At 42.3% G+C, this 14,155-nt stretch overlaps 1 protein-coding gene across 1 annotated transcript in view; it reads left to right on the top strand.

Moving 5' to 3' along the window:
- The window catches only part of LOC310779098 (solute carrier family 24 member 2), a gene marked incomplete at both ends in the record, with an annotated part of 68,791 nt that overhangs the window by 31,198 nt on the left and 23,438 nt on the right, over positions 1-14,155 (top strand). The window contains 2 exons of the mRNA XM_083639596.1: positions 998-1,012; positions 9,345-9,395. Coding sequence (XP_083495722.1) covers positions 998-1,012; positions 9,345-9,395 — 66 coding nt within the window. The remainder of the gene's footprint in view (positions 1-997; positions 1,013-9,344; positions 9,396-14,155) is intronic.

Below are 14,155 nucleotides of genomic sequence, written 5' to 3'. Positions count from 1 at the left end.
CGCGTGAATCCAGCTGCCTCGCAAGGTTAAAAAACACAATCTCCAGGCTTCTAAACGCCCCTAAGTTATATTCAAGTTATCATTGTTTACTTGATGAATTAGAAGAACAAGTATTTGTCAAATAAAACAAAAATGAAACGAATGCAACACTATGGCAGTCGGACTACCAAGTGTGTGTACCAGTGTGATGATGACATGTACCGTCAGCGACCACCAGGGCAACACTTGTTTACTCGGTTGCCAACGGTGTAGCTTGCGTATGCCGGTTGGACCATTCTGTAGCTTTTGTAGCCAGTAGTCTCAGTCAGCGCACATCAAGGTGCTGCTGTGTTGAATAGTTTCATCACTTTTTGTAAGGGCCAGACAAAGGTTGGTTCCTTTCAGAGATGGGTGAGTCTCTTCCAGGCACATTTACTGATAGACACATTTTATTGGTGAGCTTGTTGTGTGGAGAGAGAGAGAGAGAGAGAGAGACAGTGGTACTTGTCCTCTCGTGGTCTTTAGGCTCTGTGTCGCTCAGTGGGGCTGCTGCATTGAGCTGGCAGGACTCCCATCATTTTTCCTAGAAATGTCTGAAAAGAAGTTGTCTGCGCTGGCGAGTTGAGGGGAAGTCTCGGGTTGTTTTCTAGTGCCAGGAACTGGTTACCTTTCACTTTCACTTGATAGACTTTCAAACTGGCAGTTGTTGGGGGGGGTGGGGGGGTGTGCGTGCGTGTGTGTGTGTGTGTGTGTGTGTGTGTGTGTGTGTGCATGTACGTACATTACTGTTTGTATGTATTCATGCATGTGCACCTGTCATGAGCTCAAATAATTTATTAGCACATTTAAAAAGGCTGTTTTTTGTTTGCTTGTTTGTTTGTTTGTTTTTTCACCTTTTAATGTACATTTTTCATCATGAAATAACACGGTCCAATGATTCAATGTGCTCTCTCAACTTAAATATCATCTGGATTTATCTGTTCTCTGTCTATCTCTCTTTCTTCTACTGTCCCCTCAGAATTTGCTGACTCTGGTGAGTTACTTCTCTAATTTCTGTATCCCCCCCCCCACAAATCTGTTTGTTCTCATTTCAACAGCCTGGAGGCAACTCTTTTGCCCAACTTGTTGTCCCCTATGTACGTTTCCTGAGTATGTCAACTTTCTGTGTCGTCCATTGTCGCAGACTCTTTCCTTCAAATCTTCATTCTGTTCTGTGGATGTCTTTTCCCTGGAAACCCTCTGTGACCATTTCTCTATTGTTTTTCCCCATTGTCCCTTTCCTCGCTCTCCTCTTATGTCCCCTATTATGAATTATAGCTGCCGTATGTATTATTTAGGGCTGTACCAGAATATTCGGATATCCGGGTATCGTGAGTTCGTTGCGTAGGTATTCTGTTTCCAAATTTGGTATTCGGATATTCTATTTATTTTAAATTGAGAAATTATATAAATTAAATATACAACTCATTTGTCCGCTGGCCCATTGGAGAAAAAAAAGCCTATATACCGTAAATTCCGCACTATAAGCCGCACCGGAGTATAAGCCGCACCTGCAAAGTTGACTGTTTTTTACATATATAAGCCGCACCGGACTATAAGCCGCGGGTGTTTTAATGGTATTTTTTTTTTTTTTTTTATTGTGTTTTAATGTTTAATTACCATATGTAAGGGTTCATGCACAGAGGGGATTGTCGGGAAAGAGATGGCTGTTTGAGGAAGCTCCCATTTATTAACATTTCAACAAAACAACATAACACAACACCACCTGTGTTGTTTTTTTACAGTGCACACAGTGTCCGCGGTGTGGTGAAAAGAGGGCAAGAGAGGAAATTAAAACAGAAGTGGATTTATAGTTAGAAAGAGTGCTAAAAAAGAGAGTTTTTTTTTTTTTTTTTTTTTTTTTTTTTTTTAATCCATAGATAAGCCGCACCGTTATATAAGCCGCAGGGGCCAAAAAAGGCCAAAAAACGGGAAAAAAGCCGCGGCTTATAGTCCGGAATTTACGGTAGTCTGATTTCCAATTCATTTGTTTAGGATATTTCTTTATTAATCATTCAACGTTAGTTTTTCTGTCTGAATTGTGGTGTGTCTTCTGTCTTCTTAACAATGACCTGAGGCTTACTTGTCTCGGATTCGGGCTCTGAGCCTATTATTATGAGAAAGAAAAGAAAAGAAAAAAGGAAAAGAAAAGAAAAAAAGACAAATTAACACAAGCCATTATTATATAAATATGTGACACTTTTATAATAAATAACAATAATAACAATACATATTTAACACCGCAGAATAAGTGAAACCTTGATGATGCCTTTAACAAAAAAACTAAAAGCCCCCCCCCCCCAAAAACAAACAAACAAAAAAACAGACACCCCCGAATATCCCACACTGCCGAATATCCAGAGCCCAAAAAATGGCATTTGGTACAGCCCTAGTATTATTATGTTATACTAACCAGCCTGCTCTCCATGAGATGCATAAAGCCCAATATGAGTGGTTTGGGTTTGCGTGCCCAATGTTACCCTCCATCTCCAGCAGGGCTCGACATTAACACTTTGATTTATTATTTATTTATTTGTAGGAGAAATTTACAAGTTAAAAGTCCGGTGTTTCCCACCCAGACTTCACAGTACTTGGGTGGGCCGCCCAAGTACTGTATATTAACGGCCACCCAAGTATATTTCTCTGTTTGATGAGTTCATTTACATTTTAAATGACTGACGACGAGGCAAATAAAGTCTTCAACTGTCGGAGAAAAAACCTCCTTTGCAAACAAAATGAAAAAAGTGAATTATTGTAAAATGACACATTTTTACCCAGACAAGTGACCTTTGTGCCTGGACAAATGAAAGGTAAATGTACTTGTCCGAAAGACAAAGTCATCAAAACGTGAATGTCAAGCCCTGATCTCCAGGTCTGTGAGGAGGACTACCAAGGCACTTTCACACTGCGTATATTTACAGCTGCAAAATACAGAGAAGACAAGAATTGCAAGATGGTGTAGGAAGAAGATGGAGTACCAGCTCCTATCATTGTCGACTTTCCAGGGTTGTGCTTTGCCCCGTGTATTTGTGCATAGGGGTGCTGGAGAGAAGGTGTCTGTCAGCTGTTTTCTCAGAACCTTCTTTTGGACTCAAAGTCAATACGAGCTTGACAGAGCAATTAATGGCACTGGGTTAAAATTAGTTTTCCTCAACAAGCTTTTACAATTAGCGGTTCTCACCAAACTATTATTGATTGATTTAAGCAATTATTCACATACTGTACTGTTTCCCTGAGAGGTAGATGTTCAAGAACAATAAATTTGTTGTTATTCTTTCTGGTATTAAATCAGACATGGCCAAAGTCCGGCCCGCGGACCGATTTTAATCGGCCCTCGGCTTGTCTCTCAAAATATACTACTGTATATGTGGCCCTCCACACAGTAGTTCTTAATTAAGCAAGTTCACGTTGTCACCACGTAGGAACTACGCAGGCGGAACTACAGTCATGTTTTCACATGGTAAACAAAATACTTAGAGGACAATTGTATTGTATGTTTATTTATATTTAAATAACCCACATGATGTGAGAAGCAGCTGGCCCCCCGGTTTCTTCACATGATCTAATCTAGCCCCCATTCAAAAAAAGTTGTGACACCCCCCTGTATTAAATGATCCTTCACAATAAATCTTCAATTCTTTCTTTCTCTTTTTCATTTGGAAGAGCGTCGTTCTGGTCTGGCTAACCCCCGGTGGGACTAGTGCACGGCCCAACTGCCTGTGCACTCTCTAGTCTCTTTCTCCATCAGTGTGGAGCTACAAACATCATTTAGGAGTGACATCAAATATTGAACTAGAAAGTAGGGATTTGGGAGAGAAGCTCTCACACTACTGCCTGAGTCCTCAGTGGATAGTTGCAACAAGCCACCTAAGACAGCACTAAGAATTCAAGTTGCTCGCATGCCATCGGCTAAGGCCCGTTCGATAAGATTTATCACATATGATCTGACCCTTGTCTAGGTAGCAATCTCTATATTGGCAGTGAGTCCTTGCTATATTCATAGCCAAGGCTGACCTCACCATTGAGCAAGGTGGGGGCTGGCTTGTAGAGAGATGACTACAGAACATACAGCATATTAAAGGTAATTATAACAAGGACAAGATAAGGTCATTTGGCTTAACCATGACATGACACACATACTGACAGACAGTACTCTGTGATTTATCACATAACGAGTAAAACAGCTAAGGGTGTGGCTGAATATTTAATAGGGAGTTTTGATCTAGACCACAGTCGCATTAGGAAACAATCAATCAGCTTTATTATCACACTCAGAGTCCATTAAATACAACATTATAAAACACACAAACACAATAACACATCCATAAAAATAAACCATTGCTACATGCTATGAAAAGCAATTATACCAATGTTTCCACATGTGACTGGTGTCACACAGCACTAAAAGTCTAATAGGACAAATTCGTACCAATAGACCAGACCAGCACATCCGGGTAATTTGCAAAACATGAAGGCCGCGCCCCTTTTTAGGGGACAACACAAGCCACTCGCATTGACTTCAATGTAAAATAGCAGTACGGAAAAAATCTATAGAAAAATAACTAATTAATTTAATTTTTATTTTTATTTTTATAAATGACCCAAAGACACCATGACATGACAATATATTTCAACTCGGCCGGGCCATAGAATGTGCAAGATACATCGACACGAGGTACTTGCCTTATATGAACGCTGTATCTAGTTTCCACCAGGTTACATGCATCGTCCACATTGACGGTGTCACCCCTACTCTATCGCAGACCCGTTCTTTTTTTTAAATGATTGTTACTGAAACTATAACAACACAGCAACTCTTCTGCATATCTGTATCAAATTAAACCGTTTTAAATAGTTTGTTTGAAGTGGTTTCGGCTTCTTGTACTGTCTTTTACTATGGTGGATGTCCCCTAAAAAGGGGCGCTGGACGCTTGAAGACTGGTCTATGCAGTTCTGGTCTATTCAACTGCATTTTTTAAATAAGTAAATGAGGAAACTAAATGGCGAAAAGAAAATTAATAGTGACAAACTCTATTTGCGTGACCGTGTTCACACCTAAGTTGCATTAGGATCTGTATTTTCCACTTTTCTTATCTATGGCTATGATCAGCCATTACTGTATTTCAATGGCCTTTCTTGATCTGTGTGCACCAGGGTAAGATGCCCGGTTTCCCCCATGCCGCCAGTCTGCCAGCCTTCTCCCATCACCAATACTGTCTATGTGGTGGTGACCTAACGCCCTATTGATCACAGTACTGTTCAATAACACGCTCACTGTCACTGACCTCCCCTCCCTCTATAGCAAATATACAACTTTCGCCACTGTCAGCGCTACCAGCGTTGTTGTCGTTGTTGTTTTGGTGGCCCACACAGAAATCGTTAGATATATGATGACCGTGCCTTCAGTACATTATGTAACTCCCCCATTGTGACCAGCCAACCAGCACACAACACCTCCCCCCACCCCTCTCCCCTCCCCCCACCCCTCTCTTGCCCCGCCCTCTACGCCACCCCGCGCCGGCTGGGCGAAAGAATCAATGTTAAAAGCCTTTTTGCTCCGGTACAGACTGTGAATTTCTCTGACACCCCAACCCCCAGCAGACAGGCAGACATGCACACACATGCACACACACACACACACACACACACACACACACACACACACACACACACACACACACACACACACGCACACACACACACACACACACACACACACACACACACACACACGCAGACTGCTCAGCAGAGGTTTAGAGGTCGGACCGCAAGGACAAGAGGCCCCCTGGTAAACAACAACAAGCCTTCCTCTCTTGTTGCAGAGGGCAAACAGATGCCTGCGTGCGCGGCGATTGTGTCGTGGGTTAATTGCCCTCAGAGCACCGTCAGTCTCCCTGCTTGTTAGTGGCCGACCTTACAGTGATAGTGCACTTCAAAACCCAAATCGCCCAATCATATGGGATTTAGGCACTTGTCTGGGAGTGCAGCAGATGAGCAGGGACACTTTGAAATGGTGTTTTCATCTCGTTAGATTGTGTTTTCAGGGCTGCCAACTCTCGCATTTGGCATGAGAATCACACTCTGATCCTCTCACAATGTGAGTGGATTGGTTGTTCACTGTTGTGCAGAGAGATATTAAAGGATAACTTGAAAAATGAAAATTCAGTCATTAAATATCTATTCACCCCCATGCCGAGGGCAGGATGGGTCAAGTTTTTTTTTGTCAACACAAGTTTGACAGCAAAACACTGTTGCAGAAATCTCCTTAAAACTTGAAGTGGATGGGGACCAACTTTCAATTGTAAAAGAAAAAAAAAATCCATACTGCTGACCTGCGTGATCCAAGTGGACTAAAAAACTTCACCTGTCCTTCCATCGGCATGGGGTGAAAACGGAACACTGCCATTAGTTATTTATTGTCGAGACAGGTAGAACACCATAGTGTGAAGAAAGACCCATTCACATCTAGAACGATAAAGATAACCATAACTATAAACAGATTTAAATTGTTATAAGTAAATAGAATGTCTGTGTTCACACTACAACTGTAACTATATAAATCTCAGACGGATTTTTCTGGCGGTAGAGACTAGCCAGACTAGCCAGGAAGCACTTGTTTAAAGAGCAACTATTTCTTTCATGCGAGGAATCATCAAATAGGGTTAGTTTAAATTGAAATACTACTCTTAGCTTAGTAGTGGCTCTATCTTCTTTTATCACTGGGGGATGTGGTAAATAATAGACGTATTACATCTGTAGCTCATGGGTTTTAAACTTTTTGACTACGTTTGAAAACCAGTTTTTTGCTGTATGCAATGTCCACATGGTCTTCTTTCCCCGTTACCCCGACGTCGTACCTCTGCTCCTTTTCATGATACTTCACTGACTCCTCAAACCTTTGGAGCGCTGGGTCTGTAGACACCTCCAGGTGTGGATCCATGTGAATTTCCGAGGGACTCCGTTTCCCAGAAGAATGCGTAGCTGTTTTGACAGCGCTTCTTCCTCTCCCACACTCACATGCATCACTTCAACGTCCTGAGCTTGAGGTGTGGTTACACTGAGCATGGTGGTTGTGGTTACACTGAGCTTGAGTTGTGGTTACACTGAGCATGGCGGCTGTTCCTTGCAGTCGCCATCCGAATGCGCTCTCCGGCACCACCAGTGCATCATCCAGTCTCTCCATTCTTCCCGTGACCAATTTTCCAATAGTAATCTCATCCTATTCGAATTCCCAGGCTGTCAGTTTCAAGTCCTTTCTGCTGCTGGCAACCCCTTCTGACTCTTTCTATTGTGGAGTTTCCCTCTTCAAGGTCAGATTTGCCGTTCTCTCTCTCGCCTCTCTGCTTCCCTTTGTACAAACGACATTAAGCACAGTGTCGTCATCGATTTGACGCGTAAACTCCAGCGTTATTTCTTCAGGAATGATTTTCATTAGTACATATATGGGCATAATAGGCTTCCATAAGCGTCTGCCACTAACACTTATGCAGTCCAAACTGCACACTTGCACCTCGCATTCATCACACAGTTTGCGTCCTCCCCCCTACCGCCCCGCCCCCCTCCAAAAAGAAAGAAAGAAAAAAAGAAAAAAAAGAAAATGTAATCATGCTCCATTTTGCTCTGAATATTCGGTGCCAATATTGTTGTAGTGTGAACACTTGAGCAACAGGATGTCATTATACTTTATACTGCAGTTGAGTTATCTTTCCAGAAGTGTGAATGGGCCTAGTGCAGCTCCAGGCTGCCATCTCCTTAGTGTCCACACAGACAGAATGCAGTGTGGGAGGTGGAGGCGTGCTGCTGTGTCTTCTGTTCAGCTTATTGCTGCAGGTTTGAATTCCTGGCTAATTCATCATGTAGATGTGCTGACCATCTACTTGCTGTACCATGAGGTACTGCTACAGTAAGGGAATCAAAGTAATTGTTCCAGTTTCATTGTGCACAATAAAATGCCAACTCATCAACCCTTTGAATACTGTAAGCATGTGTGTAGAGGAGAGGAGGAGTCATCTTTTTTGTTGTTGCATGTTGACCCAGTAAATTCTCTTCTGGCTTTCCTTTTTTCTTCTTCTTCTTCTCCTCTCTCTTTTTTAATGTCTTTGTATCTACCGTTATCATTTCTGGTATGGAGCTGAACAGTCACGTGACATCTTTTGCCCCGGAAGGGATTTTCCCATTCATTTTCTCCATAGACATTTCGAAAAATCCATATATAAAGTATATAGATAAATATATAGAGTTTTAAGGCTGGAACCAAGCCAAGACCTACTGAATCGTGAGTGACCATAAAACATTTCAGTTGGAGCAAAAATAAAAAATAACATCAAGGGAAAAAACGAATGTTTGATTCCCTCACCGCCCCACCACCCCCTCTCAGTCTTTGTTTTTTGTTTTTGCTCCAAGTGAAATGTTTTATGGTCACTCACGATTCAGTAGGTCACGGGTTGGCTTGGTTCCAGCCTTAAAACTCGTTATATACGTTTTTTTTTAATGTCTATGGATAAAATGAATGGGAAACTGACTTCCGGGCCAAGAAATGTCATGTGACTGTTCAGCTCTATATCAATTGCCCCTCCCCCACCCATTCCTCACAAATCTTCTTCAATCGAGCACCGCAGGAATGAGTCCGGAAGTAGCATGTTGGATCTTCAGGGGAAAAGTGAATGGGGTTTTAGAATTGGGATTTCACTTAAATCCATAAAATAAGGTCTGTGGTTAACAAAATTTTATGGGAGTGGTAATTTGTGTTCAGCAGGATAATCTTCACAAATGTGAATCACTTTTATGACTTTTGAAACGTAAATGCGCTTGAAACGTAAATGCGTTTTTTTTATGCGATTTTTAGAAAACGCCTCAAAAGTCATAAAAGTGATTCACGTTTGTGAAGATTATCCTGCTGAACACAAATTACCGCTCCCATAAACGTATAAACTGAAGCTCCAACAGGTCCGGGACTTCCGCCTTCCGCCTACAAAAATACGTCATCCCTGCGGTACTCTATAGCCATGGAAACTGTCCCATCGGCAGGCTCTTGATCACACTGTTCTGTGTATACAATGAATATATATATATATACATTTTCGCTTCTGTTACTGTAAGAATATGATGCGTTTAATTGATTCAGTTTGATCCTTGCTGCTCTGTTTTGCACTTATGCAGTGATGACCCGAGAGAGCAACTTGTTGTCTTGCTGTATGCCGTGCTCTGTGCCTGTCTGAATGTTTTGTATGTGACGTAGCACTTGCGGAAATGTCTTTCATGTTCACTCTATTCCTTTGTCTGTGTCTTCGTTTGCCTTACCCTTGTCTTTTGCTGTGATGTTGTAGAGCTTGGGACTTATGGGAAACTAAAATATTATCACACAATGACTGAGGAAGGTAAGCTTGAAAGTTTTCACTTGATTCTTTGAGTCAACTATTTTTTCCCCGTCCTTCTTGTTTTTCTCCATTTTAATCATGTAGCAGCACTTCAAGCCCCATTGTTTTGTGCTCGGCTTTAAGTTCGACAAACCTCTCTGAGATTTCACTGGCATAAGTGCAAATCGTGGTAGCCATGCCATTGTTTTTTTGTTTGTTTGTTTTTCTTTTTGTTCAATGTTTTGTTTTGTTTTCTGCTTGGAGAATATGTACTTTATTTTGTGTGTTGCTGTGTGTAGTGTTTTTTTTTTTTTTACACAGTATTAATTCTATTTATTGACAAAATTGTATTTCAAAAAGTCACAAATTGCTATGATATGTTTGTTCCTTATATGTTTGATTTTCTGAGAAATGTAACTATTGTTTTTCTTTTTTTTTGTCAGTCAACATCTATCTATCAATGTAATGCCATTTATGATGTGGGCTGGTAGAAGATTTCACATCCAGTGGCTGGGCCCTTTTAATGGTGTACCTAGGCTTAAGCAAACCTCATATATACACACAGGTGCACACACACACACACACACACACACACGCACGCACGCACGCACGCGCGCGCACACACACACACACACACACACACACACACACACACACACACACACACACACACACACACACAGTAGACCATGAGAAACACATTTTTTTATGCCTATATGGGCCCATTTTCCATCTGCTTCGCTGAGATATACTTCCATGCCTCAGTGCTACTTGGAGGTTCCAGCAGCTGCAGCAGCGGGCAAACGGAGTGAGTCATCCACCCAGTAGTTGCAGGCAGGCAGGGCTGACAGGGGAATGAGGCATGGGAGGGGCAATGTAACCATGTCCACGCAAGGGCAGCCAAGACTGGAAGTTCTGGTTTTTTTTTCTTGAGGTGTCCCGTTTTGCTAGCTCATTGGCAGGGTGTGCAAAATGCACTTTTATATGCACTTCGTAGGAAACATGTATTTTCATCACTGGACAACCATTTAATCCTAGCGATTCATCATCCCATCAAGGCAGTAATCATAATATATATTGGGGGGGACACGTCATTCCCCCCAATATTCAAATATTCTCAAAATGTCCCCCCAATATTATTATAATAGGGCATCATAATGGCGTTATGACATTGTAAGGATGGCGAGCAGGAGAAGAGGCAGAGACAGGCTTCAGGTTCACCACAGATGTTTATTTTGTGGAAACCAGGCTTTTTTATGGGTAGTTGCAACAAAAAGGCTTTGAATTAAATAAGGCTAATGAATAAAAAAGAACTACCCAAAATGGCAAAAGAAGTAACAGAACTAAACTGAAATCCTACACCTAGGCTAATCCCATGAATAACTTGGGTCCAAGTGAAACAGGCCAGCAGTCCTGGTCTCACATCTAGGGTGAACAGAGTGAGCCGACACACAAGGTTGAGAGCTAGCTAAATACTCTAGCCCCTCCCCCAACACAGAGCAGACAATCAGCGTCAATTAACTGGTCAAACAGATCAAGGGTTTCATTCAACAATCATTGGTACATTGGCATCACTAAATCACTGGATCCAATCCCATATTGCAATTTCCCGATCCCAATCCTAATACACTCAAAATAGATGTATATGATTTATATTTCTAAGTTTGAATCCTCTCCACTCAACACACCTGGCTCCAACGAGGAGACTGCCAGGTGCAGCAGGGAAACAAACAGTCACAATCACCATCGATCAACATTGGTGCCATGACTAAATCTATAACAGACATGAACAGTTAAATCAGGTCATATTGATTTAGCATAGGCTAGAGGTCACGCGGGCCTCCCCATGACAGACATCATCTGTGATATATGACATCGCTATACTGTAGTAGTGACGTTGTAGTAGTGACGTGGCCACCAGCCAGGCTGCGCCGTGCACATGGGAGAAGTTAGCCCTGAAGCCTATCGGTCAGAAAGCCATGACACAGAACAGAGGAATCACCATACAACTCTTCAAACATGTTTCATTGCATTTTTTATTTTTGTTTTAAGGATGTTGGTTGTTATGGTTAGGGTTAGGCAAGTAAAAAAAAAAGTCAAGGTTAGGGTTAGGGTTCTGTATGATTTCAACTTTTGCTTTCAAATGAAACCCGGCAGGTAACTGTACCGCAATTTTTGCTAGACAGACAGCAAGAATGAAGGAAATGATTCAGCATCAGATGGACAAAGCTTTAATGTAAAAAAATAAATAATAATAATAATAAAAATAATAATAATAATGGTGTTTTTGCTGTGGCAGTTTTGGCAAGTTTAGGGGCCGTTGTGTCACAGGAGGTAGAGGGAGTTGTCCACTAATTGCTGTGGATAAAATAGGTCAATGGTTCGATCCCGGCTCCTCCAGTCTACATGTCGAAGTTTCCTTCGGCAAGATACTGAACCCCGAATACCTCCCGATGGTTGCTCCAGCACCCTGCGTGGTACTATAGCTTCCTGTCATCAGTGTATGTATCAGTGTTTGAATGGGTCAATGCTGGATGGATAAAAGTGCTATACTGAACAAGAATGAATAAAACAGAGTAGAATGAACATACGCTGAATGTACAAAACAGGGACTTCTTCCTGATGTCTCAAACATCCTTCTATAATTTGTCTGCTTCGCTGTATCTACATCTCCTGCTTTGTGACTGGTATGGGTTTTTTAAGGGAAATCAATAAGGGATCATTGTTTTCACCTGGAGACACCCTATCAGTGTACTTGAAAAGACTAACTCCTTCACAGCTAGTACAGATGAATGACTCTCTTCCCATATAAGACAGAATTTCCTTCAGCTAGCAAGATAGCCCAGCCCTTCCACTGCACACCCAACCAGAAACAATGATCTCACACCCCCGCACTCATATTTATGCATGCATACACACACACACCTGCGCACGCACGCACGCACGCACGCACGCACGCACGCACGCACGCACACACACACACACACACACACACACACACACACACACACACACACACACACACACACAGTAGATACTAGATGACCTCCCCAAGGTGAGTGATGACAAGGCAGTGGAATCTGTGATTGCTATCTCAAGATCATGTACTATATATATGTGTGTGTGTGTGTGTGTGTGTGTGTGTGTGTGTGTGTGTGTGTGTGTGTGTGAAAAAGAGGGAAGGGGAGGGGCTGTTTATTGCCACAGAATTAATAGAAGATATGAGAGAAAGAGGGTATTTGCAAAAGACACATGAGAGAGAAAACACGAGTGATGAGTGAGAGTGAGAGCGACGAGTGATGAGTGACGAGTGATGAGTGTGATGAGTGACGAGTGATGAGTGACAAGTGACGAGTGATGAGTGAGAGTGATGAGTGTGATGAGTGACGACTCGAGTGATGAGTGATGAGTGTGATGAGTGACGAGTGATGAGTGACAAGTGACGAGTGATGAGTGAGAGTGATGAGTGTGATGAGTGACGACTCGAGTGATGAGTGATGAGTGTGATGAGTGACGAGTGACAAGTGACGAGTGATGAGTGAGAGTGATGAGTGTGATGAGTGAGTGTGATGAGTGAGAGTGACGAGTGATGATTGATGACTGAGAGTGATGAGAGTGGTGAGTGAGAGTGACGAGTGATGATTGAGAGTGATGATTGATGATTGAGAGTGATGAGTGTGATGAGTGTGATGAGTGAGAGTGACGAGTGATGAGTGAGAGTGACGAGTGATGAGTGAGAGTGACGAGTGATGATTGAGAGAGATGAGTGTGATGAGTGAGAGTGACGAGTGATGAGTGAGTGTGATGAGTGATGATTGAGAGTGATGAGTGTGATGAGTGAGAGTGACGAGTGATGAGTGAGAGTGACGAGTGATGATTGAGAGAGATGAGTGTGATGAGTGAGAGTGACGAGTGATGAGTGAGAGTGATGATTGATGATTGAGAGTGATGAGTGTGATGAGTGAGAGTGCGACAGAGGAAAGGGAAGGACAGCCTGGTGGTGACTTGGTCTGCTTAATGATTTTGCCAGAAGGTCACAGACGGTGTTGACATGGTTGGGTGGAGTACATATCGACGCTCCACTGTGTCAAGCTACAGTAGCGCTGACAAATCAACCATCCCTACTCTTTTCAGTGAAGAAGAAGAAAAAATCTTTCACATTGATTTCAATGCACTGATTGAACGTTGGCAGGCCATGCATCCAAAAGGCCAACACGCATACTAAACCAGTTCAAATGGATGTTGGGTAGTTCCTAAGCAGACTGTATCCTGATCTGACCATCATGCACGTCCTCTTGACCACAACTGCTGTATTCCACGCTGACATTTCAGATTCTTGCTAGATTGGGCAAAATTTCCCACGCCATTGTCACGATGGACGGGACCAATCCGATCCAATATCGGTATCGGGTGCCGATACTGACATAATTCACGAATCGGATCGGTTCGGAATCTGTTTTTTTTTTTTTTTTTTTTTTCGCAATTCCAGCCCATGTATAATAGTATCCTTCTTTGCCTTGTATATTTCCTTAATTTTTGTCTGCTTTTTGCAAGGTATATTTAAAAAAAAAATCTTTAATTGGCCAAATCTTTGCCTATACTGTATATTCAAGAAAAATATCGGTATCGGAATAATATCGGTATCGGCAGATATCCAAATTCAGGTATCGGATCGGAAGTGAAAAAATGTGGATCGGTGCATCCCTAATTGAAGTGAGTGAGTGAAAACGGCCTCAAAGGAAAGGGGGCGTACACTAGCACCTACGACACAACATGACCAG

This window comes from Poromitra crassiceps (assembly GCF_964638095.1).
Source record: "Poromitra crassiceps genome assembly, chromosome: 7".
Lineage (NCBI taxonomy): Eukaryota > Metazoa > Chordata > Actinopteri > Beryciformes > Melamphaidae > Poromitra > Poromitra crassiceps.
This window is presented reverse-complemented; position numbering and strand designations above follow the sequence as displayed.